At 41.1% G+C, this 23,051-nt stretch overlaps 1 protein-coding gene across 2 annotated transcripts in view; it reads left to right on the forward strand.

Annotated features, from left to right (window-relative positions):
• The window catches only part of NRG2 (neuregulin 2), a 252,809-nt gene that overhangs the window by 180,053 nt on the left and 49,705 nt on the right, over positions 1-23,051 (forward strand). For both annotated transcript variants that reach the window (XM_061587063.1, XM_061587071.1), the window contains exon 4: positions 13,044-13,164. In XM_061587063.1, the coding sequence (XP_061443047.1) occupies positions 13,044-13,164 (121 nt within the window). The remainder of the gene's footprint in view (positions 1-13,043; positions 13,165-23,051) is intronic.

Below are 23,051 nucleotides of genomic sequence, written 5' to 3' on the forward strand. Positions count from 1 at the left end.
TTGGCTGACTGGCTGCCAGAATTTTGTAGTTTTGGGTTTTGGTTAGGAATCCTGACTGGTTGTGGGATGCTGAGTTTTCTGCCTTACTCATAGGAATCTTGTTGTGGTTGGTGTGGTGTTACATTTAGTAAATCATCACTGTCTTTTCTTTTTCTTTTCTGTTTGCATTCATTTACCTTTATCCTCACTCCCTTTCTTCTATAGAAGCAACAACAGTGGTTCCATGCACTCCACTCAATCCCCTTAAATCCACTGATGATGCACCTTGTTGTTTGCATGATAGTTTGTTTCTTGCCCAATAGTGGTAAAAGAGAATTCACATACTAGGCAGCATGGCTGCAATTGTTGTTCCCAAGCTGCTGTCTGTAAAGGTAAACCAAACCATGTGTGTTTTCTCCCTGTCAGTTATTATGCATTGGAATTGGGTTGGCTGTCAAAGGTGAGTTTACAGCAGCCCACAGGGGAGACAGAAAAGAGTAGAGAATCTTCTTATTCTTACTAATTTCTCAGACCTGTTTCTGAAAGTGAAGGGTCAAATCTGTAAAGAAATTTGGAGCAGCCATGTTAAAATGTAGGGACAAGGCATTCTGGGCAGGGGGTTGCCAACCCTTCTTGAATATGGATATCTTTGCAGAAGATCCCTAGTCAAGCTTTATCAACAACACAATCCAAACCATATCTACTCAGAAGTAAATCCTATTGAGTTCCATGGGGCTTAGTCCCTTAGTAAGTGTGTTTTGCAGTCTTCAGGGGCATCCTTCTTTATTCCTGAGTGCTCCCATCTAACATTTCCACAGCACTAGGCTCCTTTCCTCCTACAGTGGCCTTCTGGTGAGTGGCCTGGCCTGAGGGCACTTAAAACATTTTTTCCAGAAGCAAGTTGGCTGGATTAAATGTTCCCTACCCAGGCTCCATCTTTTAGCTAAGATTTCTATCTTATTTTCCAATCAAAGAAATGTTTTTGTTTGAATTGTATGTGCAAGCAACTATGGTTGATGCTTAATGTATCATGCTTAATGACATCACTTGGGCCTGCCCCGTGACATCACTCAAGCTCTTCCCCAAAATCTCAGGGTTTGGGATCCTTCTGACCTGGCAATCCTAGGGATAACATAATTGCTTCTGCTTGAGCATTATCAACTCTCTGAGTCATCCATGTCAGGCTACCCTCAGGAACTGCATATCTCCCTCCTGCAGAAGCCTGAGGGGCTTCTTTCCCCCCCCTTTAAAATATATATACTTTTTATTAAATTTACAAATCTTTAACACAGCATCAATAATCAAAATACAATCCATACATAAAAAATAGAATTTACTAAACTATATTTACTATATCCCCTTAAACTGTATCTCTCACCCCTCCCAAGCAATGGTATATTCTATATGTGCTTAAGTAATTTATTATAATATTGATATGTTAACAAAACTAGAAAATAAACAGATATACGGAACCTTGTCTAAATTGAAGTATTTTATGGTTTAGGCACTCCAACTGGCCACATATTCTGTTGGTGGGGTCTATCCGTGTGTTGTTTGGCTTACATACATTATGAAAGGGTATCACGAGTCCACAAAGGTTTCTTTCTTCAACTCTCCCCTTGCTAGTCAGAGCTTAGATGTTAATTTTTCCATGAGTGCTATATGCCATACTTTGTGTGACCAATATTTTATTGAAGCACCCTTTCGGTCTTTCCAGTGCTTGGCAATTGTAAGACATGCTACCATAAGTAGATGGCCTATCAAGTTCTTACATTGTACGTTCTTATTGGAATCAATCAATAAATTTAAAATAACAAGGTGTGGTGTTTGAGTGGTGTCTTGATTGGTTATTTGATTAATATCTTTGAAAATAGCATTCCAAAAGGTTTTAACTTTCTCACATGTCCACCACATATGGTGGTACGTACCAATTGAACCACATCCTCTCCAACATATAGGGGACAGGTTGTGGTTCACCCTCGATAGGTACACTGGAGTGACATATCAGCGATGGGCAATTTTTAACATTTCCTCCTGAACTTGATGGGAGGAAGTGGGTATCAAACGGTTATTCCATAATTGTTCCCAGTCTCTCTCATCCAGTTCTGTTAACCAATCCTCCTCCCATTGGTGCTTGAGTCCTGTTAGCTGTTCTGACCCCATAAGTAGGTTATATATTCTAGAGATAATCCCGTTCTCACCATTTTGTGCTGCCAAAATTATATTTTTGAAAGATGATAGATTTGATATAGCTTGTGCTTTGAATTTTGGGCAGAAAAGTAATTTGTCTCCAAAAAAGCCATTGAAATCCTGATTGGCCCGCTATTTGTTTAAAGTTTCTTTCTCTTATTAAAGCTTTATTTGGGTAAAAATATCTTAAACGAAGTAATCCTTGTTCCCGCTACAGTTGCCATGGTAAATATCTATTTTTATTGAAAAAGCCCTGGTGAAAGAATAAAGGGACTAAAGGAGAAGATTTAGGTACGCGTTGTCGTGACCATTGTCCCCAGATGCTGAGCAGAGCAGTTGTAAATGGGTTTTTGTTGACCTACATTATTGTTTTATTCGCTTTTAGTCTAAGGAGCCATGTTCCCAGCGGAAAGCCTTGTATTTCGGTGTTTTCTTATTGAGTCCAATTTTTTGATTTGTCACCTATTAGTTGTAGTAGGTAGCATAACTGGTTGGCATCATAATAAAGTATTATGTGTGGGACTCCCTATCCCCCTTTATTGGATTTATGAAATAATGCTTTTTAATCCTAGGAGATTTTTTCTCAAAAATAAAATAACTTCGTTCCTTTTGCCCAATTTTAAGCTGTTTTTCAGCTACGTACACTGGGATTGCATGAAAAAGAAATGTTAATTTAGGTAAAACATTTACATTCATTTTTATTGTAGCTATTTGAGCAGATAGTTTTAATTTGGTCCACCTGTTCATCTCTGCCTTTATATTATACCACAAGGGCCTATAATTAACCATAAATAGTTTATTCATATTTTATGTATCTGTATACCTAAATATCTCAACTGCCTTGGGCACAAACTTACTCCCAGGGCAGATGAGAATCGCCTCTGAGCTGTGGAGGAAATATGGAAACATAACGCTTCAGATTTTTTAAGATTCACCCGTAGCCCAGAGACATTTGCGAACGTTTCCGGTATATCTTTGATATGAGGTACAGCTTCTACTGAGTTTGTAATTGTTAGAATAAGCAAACTTGCATGTTAGCTTTAAGGAATATTTAGGAAATATCCCATGTACCTGTTTACCAGTGATGCAACTTCCTAAAAGGTGGGGTTACCTGGTTTTCTCTTCCTCTTCTTTTGTCTGGGGTGTTGCATGTTCTCCATTAAGCCTGAGGAGAGTGAAGTATGCACATGCTCCTCTCCAAGATGACCATTATCATGCTCTGACACTTCTACTTTTCTATCTAAGCTAGAGCCTATGTTTCCTGAACATATGAAAGGTCGTGAGTAAACATTCTTTATCTTTTACTTAAGAAGATTGTGTCTGTAATTATTTGTGTCTGAGGGAAAGGGTGGACTGGTTGATTCTCATCCCGCTGCTTGCATTTATATCTCTGCTAAGAAATAGGACCACAAAACTATTCCTATTTCACACATATTTTTAAAATACCAAACAGGTTATGGTTAGCACAGAAAAAAATGAGAATTAAACCAGATTTTTCAGGTTTTATTTCTGAGTATTTTTGGCGTATTTTTGTTTCCCCCTTTGCCCTATATCAGGCACTTGTTTTTAAAGAGACCTATTTGGCTGCTGTTTTTCTGAGTTGCATTAACAAACCAAAGCTCTTCTCAGACCACGAATGTATCAGCATAACAATACAGGTTTTGCCAGACTGCCAGAGCTAACTGCTGTTAACTTTGAACAATGGAAAAGCAGGATTAAAATTACTCTGGGTGCAGAAAAGGCTCTTTCCGGTATCAAGGAACCTAAACCAGAGGAAGATCTCCAAGAAATAAGCATTTGGCAAGACAAAGATGCTATCGCAAAAGCTATAATTATTGATGCTCTTAAGGATGATCAACTGATCTGTGTAACAGAGTGTAAATCAGCCAAGGAAATGCTGGATAAACTCCAAAAGGCATTTGGCTTTACAAGTTTTAGATCTCAGACAATGTTGATTCACGAAATAATGAAGCTAACACTAGAAACAAAGAAAGACTGTGAAAGGCATGTAACTTTCCTGATAAGTATATTCAGCAAGTTAAAATTAACTGGACTTGAATTTAATGACCAACAGCAGTTGGATTTTCTTATGGGCACACTGGGAGAGAGATTTGAACCATTTATTTCTCTTTTAAACCACAACCATGAGATTCAATTTGAACAAGCTCTTGCAAAATTAAGAGAGGAATGTGTTATCCAAAGAGATTCAAATGAGAGTGGCTCAAATTACCTGGCTAGCAAGAAGGATAAAGGGAAGGGAAAAGCCCCTCCCAAGAACCAATCACAATGCTGTTTTTCATGTGGGAGGCATGGTCACCTGGCTAGGAACTGTGACTCCTCCTCAGCCAATGGTAACTCTGCAAATTTCAAACAAAGAGAACAAACGAAGCATCAGCATGCTTTACCAAAGCACAAGGAACCTAAGAGAGAGGAATCCAAAGAAAGCAACTTCCTCTTACTGCAAAAAGGTCTTGTGGCAAATAATTACAAGCCAAAATCAAACAATTGGATTTTATATTCTGGATGTACAAACCATAGTTGTTATAATGAAGACTTCTTTGATGAAAGAAATAGTGATACTAAAGGAAGAATTCAGACGGCCAGTGGTCAATATATGAATATTAATGGTTCTGGAACTGTTGCTCTAAAGTGCAAGCTACCTAATGAAACCATAGAAAATGTAGCAGATCATGTTTTATTTGTTCCTGAATTGAGTTGCAATGTGCTAACAATTTCTGCTTTAGATAAGAAAGGATATGCAATACATTTCCAGGAAGTGTACAGTAACCAAAGATAATACTTTGTTCGCACTGGCTTATGAAAATGAAGGTGTTTATGAACTAAGTCTTTCAGCTGAACAAGCAAATGCAGCCATGGCAGACAAGGATGAGACCAGCCTAGAACTTTGGCACAGGCAACTGGGACATTGCGATCCTCCAACTACAAAAGCAGAACCTTGCCACAGGTATCAAGGTCAACCAAGAGTGCCATGATAAAACAAGCAGGTGTGTAAATTACATCGAGGAAAAGGGTGTTAGGCCCTCATTTCCATCAAGAACTGAAAAGAGAAGCACCAAGGTGCTAGATCTCATACACAGTGACCTCTGTGGACCATCTAATGTACCCTCACCTGGGAAGAATAGATATGTTCTAATTTTTGTGGATGATTTTTCAAAGTACTGTGTGACTTAATTAATCAACAACAGGAGTCAAACACATGATATGCTGAAGAAATACATCTCCATGGTGAGCACAAAATTTGAAAGGAGGCAAAAAGTGATACAGACGGACAACGGTGGTGAGTTTATATTGTACCAAACACAAAATTTTCTGGAGGAATAAGGCATTTTGCACAGGAGGACTGTCATACTCCAGAGCAGAATGGGATTTCTGGAAGAAAATTTAGATCTCTTCTGGAAATGACTAAATGCATGGTTGCTGATGCTAATCTACCCAAAAGACTGTGGGGTGATGCGATCATGGCAGCAACATATATCTAGAACAGATTGCCAACCAAGGGCACCAGACACACAACATTCCAATTGTGGCATGGCAGAATTCCAAACCTGGCACATATCAGAGTATTTGGAAGCATTGCTTTTGCCTACATAGCAAAACAAAAGAGGCAGAAGCTAGATGCTAGAACAGAACAGACTATTTTAATAGGCGATGCTCCTGGTAGCAAAGGCTATAGAGTTATGAACCTAAAGACAGGTGAAGTCAGCACAAGACACGTTGCCTACTTTGATGAACAAAGCAAAGCTGATAAAAGAGGGACTATGCTAGATTTCTCAGAAGAGCAAGGGCACCATGTCCAATCTCTCATAGATATGCCAGTACCCACATATGAAATACCAGTGACACCACAGATATCTGCACAACCTGACCCAAGCCTTAAGCAAGAAGAGGCAGAGACTGCAGAAAGTGATGATGAGGCTGAGAGAGGTACAGATGCAGATTAGAATGATGAGATAACTGGACTGGAAGATGCTACAGAGCCAGACCAGATCCCAGAACAAGCTCCTAGATGCTCATCGCGAACCAACAAGGGTGTACCACCTCTATGCCTGTCCTACCTTGCAAAGTCTGAGCTACCCAGTGAACCATCAACTTGGGAGGAGATTAAGCAGATGCCACGAGGCCGCTTTGTGGAGAAAAGCCGCTCAGGAGGAGATGGATGCACTGCACAAGAATAAGACTTGGACCCTGACAGAGCTTCCACCAGGCAAGAAAGCCATAGGATGCAGATGGGTATTCAAGGTGAAGCAAGATGCAGGAGGAGAAATTGAATGCTACAAGGCAAGACTAGGTTTCCTGCAGAAAAAAGGAGAGGATTATGATGCTATTTTTGCTCCTGTTGTCCGACACAGCACAATAACAATGCTACTAAGCATGGCAGCCTCCAAACAGATGCATGTTGGACACCTTGATGTCAAGACTGCCTTTCTGCATGGAGAAATAACAGAAGAGTTGTACATGCAACAATCTCCAGGCCTCATGAACCAGAAGCAAGCACATCTTATGTGCAAACTTTAAAAGGGCCTGTGTGGACTCAAACAAGCTGCAAGGGCCTGGAATGAGAAACTGGATAAAATGCTCAAGGAGCAAGGCTTCAAGCAAGGTGAGGTAGACCAATGCCTGTACACCAGAAGCAAAGATGGACATTTGACTTATATCTTGATTTATGTTGATGACTTGATCGTGTCGACTCAGTGAGATCAAGACTACATAGAAATTGTACATCATTTAAACAAGCAAGTTGAAATCAAAGAGTTAGGCACTGCAACATGCTACCTAGGCATCCAGATTGAAAAGGAAGCAGATGGCTCCTACCTACTCAACCAAAAGCAAAAGACTGTTGATCTTTTAGAGACTCTAGAACTCAGAGATGCCTATCCTGTAGCAACGCCCATGGCAATAGACTTTCTTAAAGACAATGATGTAGGTGAACTTTTGCCAAACAATAACAAGTATAGAACAGCAATAGGGAAGCTTCTGTACTTAACCACAAACACCAGACCTGACATAGCAAGTGCAGTAGGGATCCTATGTAGGAAAATTAGCATACCCACACAAAAGGACTGGATTGCTGTCAAAAGGGTGGCTCTTGAAAGGGACTATGGACTTGTAAGCTGAGATTGCTAGCTAATAGTGATCCAAAATTTGTGTGTTACGCTGACGCAGATTGGGCTCGAGACAGTTCAGATTCCAAGTCAACTAGTGGCTTCCTGTTTACGTATGGAGATGGACCTATCTCCTGGGCTCGTCACAAGTGAGACATAATAGCATTTTCTTCCACAGAATCCGAGTATATAGCTGCTGCAGAAGCATGCAAAGAAGCCATTTGGCTTAACAGACTACTAAAGGACTTTGGAATAAGAGTACAAAGACCAGTCCAGATGATGGAAGACAACCAAAGTTGTGTTAGACCTTCTCAGACTGAGAGAATCACACCATGCACTAAGCATATAGGGATAAAGTACCATATTGTGTGTGAGCTGACAGAGAAAGGATTCATCAAGATGAACTACTGTCCAACTACAGAAATGACAGCTGAAATCTTGACAAAGCCATTGCCAAGAGACTGTTTCCAGAGACTTTGTGTCAAGATGGGGCTGTTGGGGTCTTGCATGCCAGTTTGAGGAGGAGTGATAGAATAAGCAAACTTGCATGTTCCCTTTAAGGGATATTTGAGAAATATCCCATGTACCTGTTTACCAATGATGTAACTTCCTAAAGGGTGGAGTTACCTGGTTTTCTGTTCCTCCTCCTTTGTATAGGAATCTGTAAGTCGCGGATCACAATCAGGTTTTAAAAGGACTACAATTTTAGATTGAGTCCACGTCTGTGGAAAAGGGTCACGTTGAAATATACAGTTAAAAAGATTTAATAATTGTGGAATCAATATTGATCTATGTCGTTTGTAAAATTCATTGGTAAAACCATCTGGTCCTGGTGTTTTATTTATTTTAAGGGATTTAATTACTGATTCAATTTCCACTGTACTAATATTTTTCATTAGTGTTCTTTTATCTGTATCTTACAGGGATTTAAGTTCTGCTTTTTGTATACATTTCTCAATATTTTCTGGATCTACAGTATTATTTTGGTATAGTTTTTTTTAAAGTAGCAAATGTCTCCCTAATTTCCATTGGAGAACAAGGTATTGAACCATCTTTCTTTTGTATTATAGTTATGGTATGTTTTTTGTGTTGTTGTTTCATCCTGTTTGCTAGTAACCATGAGCCTCTGCTACCAATCTCATAAAACCTTTGTTTGGTGTATAGAATGTTAACCATGGTTTTGTTAACTTCCAGTAGGTCTAATTTCTTTATTTCTATTTTTTTATAAATCTGATGGGAACCTATTTTCCCATATTTTTGTACTAGATCTTTTATCTGCTTGTCTAGTTTATTAGTTTGCAAATTATTTCTATTTTTCATTTCATATAGTTCTTTTATACAAATTCCCCTGAATACAGCTTTCATGGCCTCCCACTGAGTTCCGGTTAGCATTCCTGGGGTATTATTTTCTTTGAAATAATTAAAGCGTTTTGGATCATGTCTCTGCTTGACTGTGTGGTGAGTAGTGTAGAGTTCAATTTCCGGTCAAAGGGTTTTTTTATTGAATTGTGTATTTTCTATAGTTACTGAGACTGGAGCATGATCTGTGATTCTTATTGCTCCTATTTCTGCATTAATTAAAGATGGGAGCAGATCTGTTGTGATGAGGATACTGTCCAACCTGGAATGGGATTTAGTGGTTGTTGAGAAAAAACGTAAAGTTATAGTCCCCTGGAAGTATTTCAGTCCAGGTATCTTTTAAATTAAATTTCTTGAGAACAGTAGCAAATTGTTGTTCATCCAGAGAAGGTGAGGACTGTTTCCTCTGCTTTTTAAGAGTGTTATTCTTCCTCTTTTTTTTAAAGGATGTCATGCCTCTAAGATTAATGTTGAAGTCACCCCCTTTTTGAAAGGTTTTAAGTTTTTTTTTAAGAGAGTGGTTAAGAATTTAATTTGTCCTTTATTGGGAGCATAGATTGTGCCACTTGTAAAGTAATCAGTACCATTAAGAAGTCTTTCCATATCTTTTCTGCTACAAAAGAGAAATTGGCCTTAAAAATAATAGCCACCCCTCTTGCCTTAGAGGAACCTGATGCTACGTATTACTCTCCAAAATATCTATGATTAAATAAAGACTCTATTTTTAACTTTGTGTCTCTTGTAGAAAAGTTATTGCAGGATGCATTTTCCTAACATATGATGTTATCCTTTTTCTTTTTATTACATTACCTAGACTTTTAACATTCAAAGTCACTATTTTTAAACCATTTCTTTCTCCCATAAATATATTTTACCTGTTAACAGATAAGTACCTAAACTAAGATGTGGTATATTCTTATTCCCTTTTGATATTACCATTGCCTTTACCCCCCACTTCCCTCCTAACTTTTTTTAACATTTTCCCTAAAACATAGGAAGTAGCAATCAAAAAGGGACAAAGTCCCTGCAAATAATTTCCCCTCATTTAACCATGTATTAGGTGTGCATATATAACCACATTTCCCTATATCTGTAGGGACATATACATTCACGCTTACCTTTTTTACCTATATTTAATACTACCACTGAAATTGCTAATAGCTCTTAAAGTGTTTATATTTTATCTTCTTGCTGCTTGAAATGTATCTGTGAAGTCGACCATGACACTTGAATCTCACGACGTGCCTGATGCCTCTCGTCGACTCTCCCCCCCTCTACTGTGATAAGTCTTTTGTAAAAAAAATTTCCTGTTCATTTTCTTCGCCATTCTCCCTCCTTATTTTGATTCCTTACATCTTCTTCCCCATCTTCAGGCATTAAGTTTGAGTCCTTAGGTCCTTCTATGTTGCATAATTGTAGTATGGACATTGCTTCCTTTATTGTGGTTGCGGTTAATATTTGTCCGTTCCGTGGAACACTTGGATGAAAGTGGAAGCCCCACCTGTAGCAAATACCTGCTGTTTGCAACCGGGTTGTGATAGGGTGGAATTCCCTGCATTTTTTCAAGGTTTCGGGGCTCAAATCTTGTAGGACCATTATTGACTTTCCTTCAAAAATTAAGTCTTTCATCTTTTTTATTTTTGTCAGAAGTTTTTTTCCATATCATGAAAAACAAACTATGATGTCCCCCAGTGGAGCAGAGTCCTTAGGTTTTATAGTTAGTGCACAATGAGCTCTATAAACGTCTTTAGCTCTTATTTCTAGGTCAGGTATAATTGAAGCAAGTCATCCTCCTATAAAGGACGTCATTGAGGGTGAATGTTCTTCCGCATTTTCTTTAATTCTATGAAATCTCAGGTTAGATCTATGGCTGTGATTTTCCAATTGTGTCAGCTTATTTTTGAGAATTTTATTTTCATGATTCAGGAATAGTATGTCCTCTGAGTTCATCAAGCCCTTGTCCATAGCTTCTGAGTCTGTGGCAGCAATTTTCCCCAGCTGAGTGTTTCTAATTTGTCATCTATGGGTCTTATTGCTGCCATCCAGCTTCCTTCTAGCTTTTTCTCCAATATTCCCAATTGTGAGGCAAGTTCTTCCTTGAAATTAAAATGTTTTGTCCCATATTGCCACGAGACGTTCGTGTCGATTTAGGATGGCTAGGTGCCATGCTGTCTGTTAGAGGCCTTTTGTTTGAGGTAGGACAATCCAGTTCAATTGGGTGAAAATAGCCTTCTAACCCTCCTTCTTTGGTCTTAATGTAGGAAGATATCATGCCCTATTAGCCAAGCGGATCAGTATTTGCAAGTTTCAGTGGCTAAATGCTGCGAAAAGGGTGTTTTTCCCTCTAGGGAGAAGGTGCTGAGAGATTAAGCGGCCATCTTGTGACTCAGCTGCTCATGTCCCCCGGGCTTCTTTTTTTTCCTTTCCCAATGAATCTGCAACAAACCACCATCAGAATATGGATTTGAATTCCCATCCCAGTGCTGATTTCCACTTTAGATGGAATTTGGTGGCAGCTTGAAGGGACTCAAGTTGTTGGGAAAGCACACTGTTCTGGGAAACAAATTTTAAAAGGAAAAGAAAGACCACAAGCTGGCAGGAAGAATGAGCTATGCTGTTGCAGAGCAGTTTATTTGAAAAAATTATTCCTTGGCTTGAACACTTCCATTCTCAAGGCGCACCAGCTCTTTAAAAGAGGATTTTTAAAGAAAGAAGGGGAGAAGCCACATTGTTTAAACATTTACTAAATGGGACTTGCATGGGAGTGAGAATTGGGTTGGTTGTCACAAGTAGTATCACAACTACTGTCCGATAGGAAAGTGTGACACATGCAATCATGTCCTACAAAGCACTCACTATCATACTAATTGTCATGCTTTTGGTGCTGGTGGGAAAATATAGTTTCTTCACAGCAAATGTGCTACCCCAGGAAAAGAAAACCCTGAATTATATACAACAGCTAGCTAGCAACTGCCCGACTGCTGCATGGAAAAATGTCTGCAAAGATTCATTGAAGGCTAACTGTTATTCCTTCTGGTTTTCTGAGCTTTTAGAAAACACCACTCATATTTTTTTCTCCAGTCATAAGGTTAATAAATGTCCTCTTCTGAGACTGTCCAGATTCTTAATATATTGCCAGACTCTATAGCCCTGTAGATGAAGGCCCTTCTGGCTATGGATATGGCCTGGATATATCTTTTGGCTGAGGAGTTGTGTAAAGATACTTTGTTGCTGTGGTGGTGCCTATTTATTTGTGGAAGTGCTTTTGATCCTCCAGAGGGCTCTGCTAATGGAAGAAAGGCAATTTTCATGGATTTCCCCTTCAGCCCCCCACCCCCGTGCACCACCTCCCATTTTATTTCAGAGGATGCAACAACTACTAAAGCATTTTTTTCAGGGGGCTGGAGGTAGGGGAGAAATCAGTAAAATTGTCTTCCCCCGTACCTTAGCGGTTCAAAACCCCTTTTGCGAATGGAAAGGCAACACTGGATTTGCCCATGAAATGGAGTCTGGTGGCTTTCTGTTAATTCAAATTTGAAGAAGCAGGGCAGCACAGAAAATGCCATCAGAACACAATGCCAGTGCATCATCATGCATCCACTTCAGGCCAAAGGCGATTTGTGATATTGATATCTTTTTGTCTTGAGTACCCTGCAAGCTTAATAGCTGTAGATATTCAAGGGATGTGAGATGAAGGAAGCTGAAAAGTATTAGACTTGCTTGATCAAAACATTCCCCAAAAGGAATGGACACTCAAATTGCTTCTCTAGGGCAGGAGTCGCCAACATGGTGCCCTCCAGATGTTGTTGGATGCCAACTCCCATTGGCCCCAGCCAGCGTGGCCAGTGGTCAGGCAAGATGGGAGCAGGAGTTCAATAGTATTTGGAGGCCACCACATTGGCTACCCTACCCTTGGGCAATTCCTCCAGTAAAACACTTATTGAGAATAGATGTTCCCAAAGCACGCCTCCCAGGGGAGAGTATGCCATTGCTGGATGGTGCCGTCACAGGGACAGGGCCATTCTTACTATGGGATACTTGGTGCAGAGAGGCTCACCTGGTGCCTACTTTCATTCTGGCACCAGGCAAACAACCTTTTTAATTTATTTTGTTTTACCATCCTGAAAGTATTTTATGCTGCTCTTTTAGATATTGCTAGTTTAGTCTGTTGGTTGTATGTATGTTTTACTTTGTTTTATTGGTTGTTGTTACCCTTGTAAGCAACCTTGGGAATTTATTGAAGGGTGGAACAGAAACCCCCATAACAAAATATTAACTCTGTGGACACAGGCTATGGTTGGCTCTTCTAAAATATTTCATTCCAGCAGTCACTTAGCCCAAGCAGTGCAAATTGCAAAATAAGCATCTAACATGTTGTCTTTTTCCCCCCAGTAACTACAACTCTCTCCTCTGGGCCTGGACATACTAAACAATGCAATGAAACAGTCAAGTCCTATTGTGTCAATGGTGGTGTGTGCTACTACATTGAGGGCATAAATCAGCTGTCCTGCAGGTAAGTGAACGGATTTATTTTCTCCTACATAAAAGAACCATTGGAATCCAGCAGGTTAAGGGCTGTATGTACGAGGGCAAGGTGTGACATTGCGCTGATGGTCCCTTGGAAATGGCTAAGAAGAGGATCAGGCTTTGCTGAAGGCCATTTGTGGTGGCAGGGCATTTGTTTCATTATCCTCAGTGTCTTATGCATCAACACTATGGAAGTGCTGCTTTGTCAGTCCATTTATGCCAGATACTTAAAAGCAGCACCCCCTCTCTCCCTCCCCTCCTTTCTCTCTCTTCCTTATTTCTTCCAGTTGTAGGGAAGGATGACCCATTCCGCTTCTCTCTACAACCTAGCTTCAGAGTGTTCAGTGGTGCAATTAAGCAATTTTAGATTTTGGACTGAAAGGCCTTAATCCCCCACCCCTTTAGATGTGTGTATTACTTCATTTCCTTCAAAATGTGATTTGTGATCCCTGTTAAGTGCCTTCCTGCTCATTCTGCTGAGTGGGGCCCTGAACTTCAGCTGCTAAGTTTACCCTGACAGCACTACTGTTATTACTACATTTTCTTTTAGGGTAAAGAGATGCCATCAGCAAAACGGATACATTGCATACATTTCTAGTGGTCTGTAGTGAAATTATTATTGGATAATAATGAAGTACAACCAGAGCTTCCTTCAGTGGGCTGGGAGAGTGAAACATTGCATAATTCAGAGGTTTATATGATAAGGAAGTAAAGATAAGGAATTTGCCTAGATCACTACTTAAAGCACAGCTAAGGCAAGTAGGAACTGAAAATTGGCACTTTTGTGTGGGTTCTAATAGGTTGCCTAATATGGACCTATTACAGGAATGGGGTGTTTTTCATTGCTAGTTCCTGATGGTGAGGGGACTACACAACAAAGATTGCTGGTATTCTGCAGAAAGCTTGTTACAAAGAGGACATCAACTGAAAGGACAGTGGAGAATGAGGTTGCAATTTTATGCATGTGTTCCTGGGAATAAGTCCCACAAACCTATGTGACTTACTTCCAAGCAAACATGCGTAGGATTTCACTGTGAGCCGCCTGGAAAGACTGACAGATCACAGTCCTTTGGCAGGACATTAATCAGGAGGTTTGTCTTCTGGCTGTTTTTTGCTTGTTGTACCATGTATAAATAGGGAAGAGAAAGGGGTGGACAGTTTTGTCTCATTTACCTGGATTGTCACCACCAGACTCTGCCTCCATTCATGTTTGTGAGTATCTTCAATTTCTACAGCAGCAAGCAAGATAATTCCACATACATTTTCACCATGTCAAGAGAGCCTTTCAGTTATCTTGGCCCACTCCATCTCACCACCATGAAGCAGTACTCATGCAATGGCAGCACAATTATGCCAGTTTTAAAGACACCAGTTAGTCCCCTGCAATGTTGTTTCCCAAACTGCCTCCCATGTGGAGCAGTGACCTCATGGTTTTCCATCTTAGTGGAATCCATGGCAGCAGAGTAACATGACATGAGTGATAAAGCACCACAGAGCAGAATAATGGATTAAAGGACTTTGTTTGTGTTTAAAGCATATGGGTCATTTAATCTCTTAATATGGTGGTAAATTATGAAATCTGATAACAGGTTTCATCTTTTATGGGCGTCAGGATAGGAAGCCATGGGGGTCTGCCTGAAGAAGTATATTTGTATGCAGCTGGAGCAGAACAAAGCTAGATGGCCTCATGTGCCTTCAGATCATACCATGGGACATTAATATATCTTGAAAAGAGGGAAAAGGGGCAAGGAAGTAGAGTTAGGATGACCATAAGCAATGCATCTACTTATCCCAAAGTTATCTTGGGAAATCACAACCTATTATACTTAAAAGTTGTTGCTGTTTTTATTATTATTACCTGGCCTTCATGACCAAGAAGATATGGTTGAAGGGATTATACTTCTGCAAAACATCATATTGTGGAAACCAAAAATGAATTGGGGGTGGGGAGAGATTTTAACGCCGCTACATTTTTACTCAGAAGTCTAATTGAAATCCCATGGTCTTTCTCCCAGTCTTTATATATTAGGGAAGGCAAAATAATACTAGGTGTTTTAATTTTTATTATTGTTATATCTTGAGATATATTTCTTGTTAGGATTTAGGAATTTGGGATTTTTTCCTAACTACACAGTTTAGAAATTTTCAAATGTTACTTTAGTTTCACTTTCCTTTTTGTTATGTGTAGCTGGTACTAGGTGGTTGTAGAAGAAGCCTAGCCTTGGCTCTAATAAAGTTTGCAATCTGCCCTGAGAGACTCTTGTATTTTTAATCTATCTATTTACAGTGACCATGTGGTTAATCAGTGGCTGATGCAGGTTAAAGAAGGACAGTCCATTGATGATTAGGAGCTCTTGGGTTGCCGCTGCTTCAAATAAAAGCAAATAATGGTATGCAGGACAGCATGGTCATGATTTGTAGTATACACTGAGGAGCGAACACTGTGCTCCATTACTTGTATAAATAAAGGTGGTTATAAGTAAGGTGATTACTTTAGGATAATAATCCTGAATCAGCCACTTTCGGTGAATGAGTCCTTGACTTTTATGTATATAATATATTTAACTTTCATTCAGCCATCCATCATTAATAAATTTATATCCTTTTCCATCCCAAAGGGCTTTAGCACCTTACACAGATCTATTTTTTTTACATTAAAAAGGAAACAAGGGGACCATCCCACAAAAATAAGAAATGTCTCCTGACAGCTTTTCTTCATCTGGCTAGTGAATGGGCCAGTTTGTCTTTCCCCTTGCCTCTGCAGCCACAGAGGCAAATTGGATGGTTGTTGCAATAGAGCTCTTTCTGTAAGAGAGGCAAACAGGCTCCCACCAGCTGTTGGTTCTCAGGCCAATGGTTGAAGCCATGCCAATCTTTCCCATACTGGTGTTGGGAAGGAGGGGAGTGACTGTAACATTTTCAAATTAGATCCTTTATTTTCTTATACTAAAATCCCCTCCTTTCCTCCCATAAGGAAATCCCACATAAATGCTTTGTAGCGTATGGGGCTTTGTTGGGAATGCCTGATTAGGTACAGGAAGCACTTGTATTCCTATTAGTATTACCTGCCCTTCATAACAAGGTCCAAAGGAGGGTCTCAATGTTAGGCTGTTGTATCCTCCAGAGTAGGGCTGACACTGTCTTTGAGGATCATTTCTGTAGAGGTAAAAAAAGCACCTACAATTATGTTTTCCTATTCCATTGGTGGTGAGCCTCAGGTCTGTAGGCCTAAATAGGCCTGGCAGGGGTCCTAATTTGACTTACAAGGCCATTATCCCCAATTGACACTCACCTGCCGTACACCTGATGTCATGACAGATAAAGATAAAGAATCAGCAGCTGCAAAGTCCATTGTTTTTGCCTCTATGAGGGCAGAGGGTAACATTTTACCTGATGTCATGGGGATGTCAGTTGATTGATAGGTGAGCAGCCCCATGCACCTGTCAGCATGGCTCATGAATGGGAGAGGTCAGAATCCAGCCCACTGGTCAGATCCAGTGTCACTACCTATGGCCTTTTCATTTACATTGCTGTCTCTTGCTCTCACTCTCACCTTAATTTGCATTTAATGACATTTTTACCAAGCCAAAACTGATATATGCAATATTTTGAGGTAATCTCATTTACTCAGTGATTCCTGATCAATTGGGAGCACTGATGTGAATAATTCAGCAGATATTTCCCTCCCTCTCAGTTAACTATTTGTTTTCTGCAATGTCGGCATGAAGCTGATTGGCTATGTAGTGTTGTGATGTCATCCTATTCACTGCATAATTCCTGATTGGCTGGGATGACCCATGTGACTAATCCAGGAAGGATGTGTAAAGTAGTAATCAGAAGGGGTAAATTATGTCAAAGCAAAAATATCTGGTAGAAAATAGGACATTGAATAGGACTGGGGAGAAAAGGGTAATATTCTCACAATCAATATTTTTTGGGGGAAATATTTCTATCCCTGTCCTCCAGGATCAGTATTTTTGCTCTGAAAATGGAAAGAGACTATTTGTCACATAATAGTATTTGTTTATTAGCAAAGATGGCCAAAAGAGATTTCTAACAGCCACCCTCTGCAGAAATATACCTGACTTTGTCTGGGTTACTTCCCCTATATTGTGTATCAGCTGTTTGGTAAAACAAATACTATATTTTATGCACTTGTTCCAGACATGCTGTTTTATGGCAAGGTGGCTGTCTTAATAGGTTTAGTGTGGCTTGCCATTTATAATAGTCAGTGATAACTTGTTGGGGTATTCTATGCACCTGAAATACACAATAGGATGAAATCGGAACCAGCTATCTACCTGAGGCAGGATTTGTGAGGAGAGATAACAGTTCTGTGATAATGTTGGACATGCATACAGTCACTTGGTCCGCTTTCATTGAGTAACAACTCATCCTTCATTGATTTTATTTGGCCACTGTTGGATGCTGAATGCGGATCCGTTCCCTTCCCCATTCCCAACTACATACTTCCCTTTCCCCATTCCTTTATTGCTTTAATGTCTGTTAGGAAATATGAAATATTTTTCTGGAAAATAATAAATAAATAAATATTCTGGCTATGCCACCAGAAGGAAAAATATTATGAGATTTTCAAACTGGATGGGAAGAGGTATCTTGGAGCTTTGGGCCAGCTGCTGTTGCTTTGGAGCTGAGACTGCTTTGGGATAGAACCTCCTGCCTGTTCACTTGCTATCTGTGTAACTTGGATAGAATAGACAGCTGTTACAGAAACACCACAAATCTCCAGTGGTCTGTGACCCAAAAGAAACTAACAGTGCAATTGTGTACATGTCTACTCAGCAGTAAGTCCTGTTGAGTGCAATGGGGCTTACTACAAGGTACGTCAGTATAGGACTGTAGCCTAACTGACCTTCTAAAGGTCCAGTTTCCTACCACTTGAGGGAAGGAACTTTTGTGAAAATACCCATGTATTCCATTTGCTGTATTTCTAAAATTAGGGAACAATATTTCTCCCACTCCTTCCCAGTAGATTTGTGAAAAAGACATAAAATGTGGCTAGTGTTATAAAAACAGGCTTACTATTAACTATTATCTTTCTGAATGCCACCAGAGAGATAGGCCTACCTTCCTTTATACTGTCTGCTTTATATGGAGCAGTCACACAGTTGCCTGTGGGTGGGGATGTCAATGAGGATTTGCTAATAGCCTCATATCATGCTGCCATGGATTCCCTTGTAGTGGCCTGCAGGCAGCATTTTGGAAGGGCTTGTGTGAGTATAGACTCTCAAGTGGAGTTACCAACAAGTTTTCTTCTGAAATAAGATTCAAAATGAACTTCATTATTTTTCTTCAGACAAAAGAAGTTTTGATTAGTGAAACGGCTCTAATGAGTTCTGTATATCCCTCCTTTAATTGGATTTCACCTGAAGAGCAAGTTTGGAGGAATTTCAAGTTAAGTGAGAAAAAGGTTGAACAAGACCAGTAATGTTTCTGTGGGGTCTGCCCATCTGGCAGGTGTGAACCGATACAGGTTTCTAAAAAAGTTTTTTTCTATAATTCCAACTACTTTCTGACTGACCAGGAGGCCCACATCTGTTTTGGGTTCTTTTTGCTTTAGATTTTTGTATGTTTTTAAAAAACCTTATGTAACAGAACCCCAGCCACCCTGGGTCTCATGCTGTGATGGGGACGAGAGTTCCTGCCAGGCAGAATATAGCCTTGTGCTTGCCCCCCTTCCTAGTTAAGAACTTGCTGCTTCCACGAGGAAAAAAGGGGATTTTACTTCAAGACTGCTTTTTACCAATCAGCCTAAAAACTTTCCTCATGTCTCCCCAAGAGCACCTCAAAGTAGCATGGTGCTGGACTTAAGATATGGGTGGTGTATAAAAGGAATCCACAAGGTTTTAATGAAAATTTTGGAGCAGATTATAAAGTGGTCAGTCTGTATGCACCTTCAAAACAATGCAATGATTACTAGAAGCCAACATGGATTGGTCAAGAACAAATCCTGCCAGACTAATCTTATCTCATGGGGCGGTAACGAGCATGGTACTATAGGGCTCAGTCCTGGACCCAGTGCTCTTCAACATTTTTATTAATAACTTGGATGAGGAGGAATCAGGAGAGTTTGTGCAAATACTGGATGCAGTAGCGGGCTGGATGAGAGAGTCAAATAAACAAGAGTTTGACTCCTGGCAAGACAGTGTCTCTGTGGGTGAGTGGTTACCATGTCTGAGATATAGGCCAGCTGCCTGCCCTGGATGGGGTTGCAAGGGTTGGGTGCCAGCGAGTGGCCAGGTGGGGCACGGGCCAAAGACCCTGGCCACTCCTGAGGGGCACCTGCATAGATCTACAGGCTGGGGCTGTGAAGGTGGAGCTCTGCGATCCCTGACAGTGTTGGGTCTGGAGTGTGATTTGTAGCCATAAATCATGCTCTGCGATCCAACGCTGATTGTGGAGTGGGTGCTCTACCACCTTGTCAGATGACACACACATACGTGGCTAGCGCAGGTTTCCACATCATGATGTCAGTGCATACTGGCATCATGACATGGGAGGTGGGGCAGGCGGGGGGTGTTAGTGGCCAAGGGCCCACCCCAACCTGGTGCTGGCCCTGCAGGCTGCACTCCCTCTGAATGAGCAGATATGTAGTTTGGGGGTGCTTCTACTTCCAACTCTATCACCAGAGGCCCCAGATGACTAGGAGCACCTTCCACTAGCTGTGTCTGGTGCAACAGCTGTGGCCATTCCTCTAAAGGGGTAGCTTGGCCACCATAGTCTAGGGATTGGTAATTTCAAGATTGGATAATTGCAATGAACTATATGTGGGATATCCCTTCTGGTTGGTCTGGAAGCTGCCGTTTGTGCAGAGTGCAACCGCTCAGTTGCTGACAGTAGTGAAATCCTGCCCATGTATTACACTTCTGCTCAAAGATCTGCTACTAGGCCAAGTTCCAGGTCTTACTGTTAGTCTATAAAGCCCTTAACAGCTTGGGACCAGTTTACTTGAGGGATTGCCTTGCCCCCTGTGTGCCTTGCTTTGATCTGTGGAACTTCACTTTTGCCAGTACCATACAACATTCACTCTACATTTGTGGGAAGTTTTGCTTTCAATGTGGCAGCATCTGTGCTCTTAAACACTTCACCTATTAATATCGGGTAGGCCTCCTTGTTGTGCTGTTGTAGATGCCTGCTAAAAACCTTTTTGTTTCAGCAAGCCTATCTGGACATGTAAATGAGCTATGAATACCTGTTTTTTAAAATTTTGCTGATTTTATTTGTATATTGATAATTGTTTTAAATTGTTCTATATGTTCTATATTATACAGCCACAAGAGTTTTAGGCCTGGGTTTGGTACCGAAACAGCCTTGGTCGCCCTGTATGATGACCTTTGTCGGGAGAGGGACAGGGGGAGTGTGACCCTGTTGATTCTCCTTGATCTCTCAGCTGCTTTTGATACCATCGACCATGGTATCCTTCTGGGAAGGCTCACGGAGTTGGGAGTTGGGGGTATTGCTTGGCAGTGGCTCCGCTCCTACTTGGTGGGTCGTCAACAGAAGGTAGTGCTTGAGGAACACTGCTCGACACCCTGGACTCTCCATTGTGGAGTCCCACAGGGATCGGTACTGTCCCCCATGCTTTTCAACATCTATATGAAGCCGCTGGGTGCAGTCATCAGGAGTTTTGGAGTGCGTTGTCACCAGTACGCTGATGACACGCAACTCTATTTCTCCTTTTCATCTTCCTCAGGTGAGGCTGTTAACGTACTAAACCGTTGCCTGGCCGCGATAATGGATTGGATGGGAGCTAACAGACTGAAACTTAATCCAGACAAGACCGAGACACTGTTAGTGAGTGCCTTCTCTGCCCAGATGGTGGATGTTCACCCTGTTCTGGATGGGGTTACACTCCCCTTGAAAGAACAGGTTCGTAGCTTGGGAGTTCTTTTCGACCCTTCCCTGTCTCTTGAGGCTCAGGTAGCCTCAGTGGCATGGAATGCTTTCTACCATCTCCGATTGGTAGCCCAGCTACGTCCCTATCTGGACAGTAACGACCTCGCCTCAGTCGTTCATGCTCTGGTAACTTCTAGATTGGACTACTGCAATGCGCTCTACGTTGGGCTGCCCTTGAAGATAGTTCGGAAACTACAGTTAGTCCAGAATGCAGCAGCCAGATTGTTGACGCGGACCAGAAGGTCCGCCCATATAACACCTGTTTTGGCCCGTCTGCACTGGCTTCCTGTTTGTTTCCGGGCTAAATTCAAAGTGCTGGTTTTGACCTATAAAGCCTTACACGGCATGGGACCGCAATACCTGGTGGAGCGCCTCTCCCAATATGAAACTACCCGTACACTGCGCTCAACATCTAAGGCCCTCCTCCGAGTACCATCCCATCAAGAAGCTCGGAGGATGGTGACTAGAAATAGGGCCTTTTCGGTTGTGGCTCCCGAACTGTGGAATGGTCTCCCCGATGAGGTGCGCCTGGCGCCGACGCTGCTATCTTTTCGGCGCCAGGTGAAAACCTTTTTATACTCCCAGGCATTTTAAAGTGTATTTTTACAGTATTTTATTACTATGTTCTATTCTGGATGTTGTTTGGTTCTCGTATTGTTTGTGTGTTTTTGTTTTTTTGAGTTATTATATTTATTGTATTTATATATTGTGCCTGCTTTTACCTTTTATGTACACCGCCCAGAGAGCCTTCGGGCTTAGGGCGGTATATAAATAAAATAAAATAAATAAATAAATAAATAAATACCAGCGGGGATTTTTCACATTCCACAATGTTAAATTGAAAATACCCCCCATGCCATTCTGATGCTTCCCATAAGCTCATTTCAAAACAAAACCTTACATAACTTATAGTCCTGAACTCAGAAATGCTTGCTTAACAACCCTGTCAATTTTCATGGCGATACACAAAACAGTCAGAGAGAATAGACAGTTCAAAGTGTAAAAAGAGAGAGAAAAACCTCAGAGCCCTTTTGGACTTTTTTCTCTGTTCTCATAATCTGTTGAAATTCATTAAAAATCAGCCATGTTCACAGAGTACCTGTAATCCTAATACTGACGTTGCCCCATACTCTGACCTTCATCTGCTGCAGTTTAAAAGTTTAAAAAATGCCTGGCTGATTTTTAATTAATTTAATAAATTTTGGCTGGGACCCAATGATAGCGCGGAGCATGCTCAGTAAGAACCAACTGTCAGAGTTCTAAAAGCCTCACAGCTGCTGGACTTGGCTAATCAGGGGGCCACACCCACACCAGACTTTGATTTCATGTGAGACAGTCATGGCTTCCCTCAAAGAATCCTGGGAAGTGTAGTTTGTGAAGGGTGCTAAGAGACTCCTATTCCCCTGAGAGAATGGTTTAACAGTCAGCCACTCTGATTGAAGCTCTGTGAGGGGAACAAGGGCGTCTCCAAGCAAATCTCAGCACCCTTCACTAACTACACTTCCCAGGATTCTTTCAGAGAAACCATGACTGTCCAAAGTGAAATAAAGGCCTAGTGTGGATGTGGCCAGGGACAGCTTTGGTTTAAATTTGGGTGGGAGGCTACATGTGTCTGCTGTAGAATAAAAAGGTGGGGGAAAGCCTGAAAAAGAATGATTCTGTTTACAATGTTTTCCTTTTGGAAAGGAAAGGGGCTTCCCTTCTGCCCAGTGCCCACCCACCCAATCTCCTCCCCTCCCACTCCCTGCCCCTTCCCTGGGTCAGTGTTGGACTACGACCTGGGAGACCAGGGTTCGAATTCCCACACAGCAATGAAGCTGACTGGGTGACCTTGGGCCAGTCACTGCCTCTTAGCCTCAGAGGAAGGCAATGATGAAATCACCTCTGAATACCGTTTACCATGAAAACCCTATTCAAAGGGTCGCAATAGGTGGGGATTGACTTGAAGGCAGTCCA

This window comes from Rhineura floridana, chromosome 1 (assembly GCF_030035675.1).
Source record: "Rhineura floridana isolate rRhiFlo1 chromosome 1, rRhiFlo1.hap2, whole genome shotgun sequence".
In the NCBI taxonomy this organism is placed as follows: domain Eukaryota; kingdom Metazoa; phylum Chordata; class Lepidosauria; order Squamata; family Rhineuridae; genus Rhineura; species Rhineura floridana.